At 40.9% G+C, this 1449-nt stretch overlaps 1 protein-coding gene across 1 annotated transcript; it reads left to right on the forward strand.

Annotated features, from left to right (window-relative positions):
* The first annotated feature begins 830 nt into the window (after positions 1 to 830).
* On the forward strand, positions 831 to 1445 carry LOC111870681. The gene is made up of 2 exons (XM_023863146.2): positions 831 to 1335; positions 1370 to 1445. The coding sequence occupies exons 1-2, from the start codon at positions 1007 to 1009 to the stop codon at positions 1443 to 1445; spliced, it is 405 nt and encodes a 134-aa protein (XP_023718914.1). The 5' UTR covers positions 831 to 1006.
* Positions 1446 to 1449: the final 4 nt, after the last annotated feature.

Genomic DNA, 1449 nt, shown 5'->3' on the forward strand with positions numbered 1-1449 from the left:
GTTTCGTAATTTCACTAAAAACATCATCTATATTATTTTCCAAGATAAATTTCAGCAGCTCAATTAATGTGCAATATTCATGAATATCAGACCTACAATAGAATACTTTTAGTTCAGTTTCAAGCTTTTCTTTGTCAATCATGGGATATGTTTCAGTGGTCAGTACTATCTCTTCTGTGGGATATTCACTCTTGCATTTCTTGTTGAACAATTTAGCAGCTACTAAGTGTTTAGTGGAAGAATATCTGCCCATTATATCAACACATATACAGTCACGCACTTCCTTAGCTTCTGCCATGAGAGTCTTTGAAGGATTCTCACAGTACTTTGAGTTTCTCAATTCTAAAATAGCAGTTATGAAATTTGTCGTATATTCATTAAATTTAAACACACTCGAGATTGCATTTGGTTGTAAATTATTTCAACAGGAGGCATAATCTGATGAAAAAGCTCTAACCAAAACTTGAAATTATCATCATTCAGGTATTTTAAAATTCCTGTCACTTCTGCAATGGTTTGATCTGCATTTGATGTTGACTGAATTTCAGTAAGGCAGTTTATTAAAGGTTGCAAATTTTCATGAACTCTGTTTATCGTGGGTGACATTCAGAAAAATGATCCTGTGAAGTACGATGAAAAATTTTTGTGGCTTAGATTCAGGAGATTCGAAAAAGATTGATTCGGATTGATTCAGAGAAAATTTTTGTGGTGTCAATAAGGTTTTTGTGGTGTACCGAGCTGATTGATTGGTAGCGAGAGCGTCGGAGTTCTTCGGATGGGACTGAAAAGATTGTCTGTTTAGGTGTACTCTCTTACTGGTACATAACTTGTGAGAGATTGTCTGTTTGAGTAATTGTCTGTTTGAGTAGGAGTTCGGGAGACGTTACGGAAGGAGTTTGAGAGGTCCCAGGTGACCATAATCTTGAGTGCTCCTCTATAGCCACCTAGTGACTATTCTGTTACCAGTGCATCGGTGGCGGTGGCCGTCCCGTCTGCAACGGTCAAAATGGCGGAGGCGACATCGTGCGAAACACGATGGAACGCAATAGTGGCTTCGTTCGAGAGAAACCACGTGAACTTAAAACTCAGTAATCCTGACTGCCAGGAAGACATTGAACTACTGGGGAAAGGACTACAAACGATCGGACAGCTTATCCATAATTCGCCCTCAACAAACGGAAACGGTGTAATATGGAACAAGCTGATATCAAAATCCGAGGCAGAGAGGACAGTGCTGTGTAAGCACCTCGAGGGCAAGATGCTGTTTACAGCCATGCTGCGCCTCTATGCTGCCATCCACAGGGAGATGCGAGAGTCTCTCCTGCTGGAAGGGAAAGACGATTCAGCCGAGGAGTTTCGCGAACAAAGGAGACGAAAGCGAAACTCCTCAGCAGAACAATCTAAGAAACCAAAGCAATCACCTAGCCCACGGGATCCTAGATTAAAATC

This window comes from Cryptotermes secundus, unplaced genomic scaffold, assembly GCF_002891405.2.
Source record: "Cryptotermes secundus unplaced genomic scaffold, Csec_1.0 scaffold3244, whole genome shotgun sequence".
NCBI lineage: Eukaryota > Metazoa > Arthropoda > Insecta > Blattodea > Kalotermitidae > Cryptotermes > Cryptotermes secundus.

Excerpts from the sequence above, each read along its gene's own strand:
- LOC111870681 (XM_023863146.2), top strand. The coding sequence starts at position 1,007 with ATGGCGGAGGCGACATCGTGCGAAACACGATGGAACGCAATAGTGGCT. Across the intron at positions 1,336-1,369 it reads TCTCTCCTGCTGGAAGGGAA|AGACGAAAGCGAAACTCCTC; the intron begins AGACGATTCAGC and ends CGCGAACAAAGG.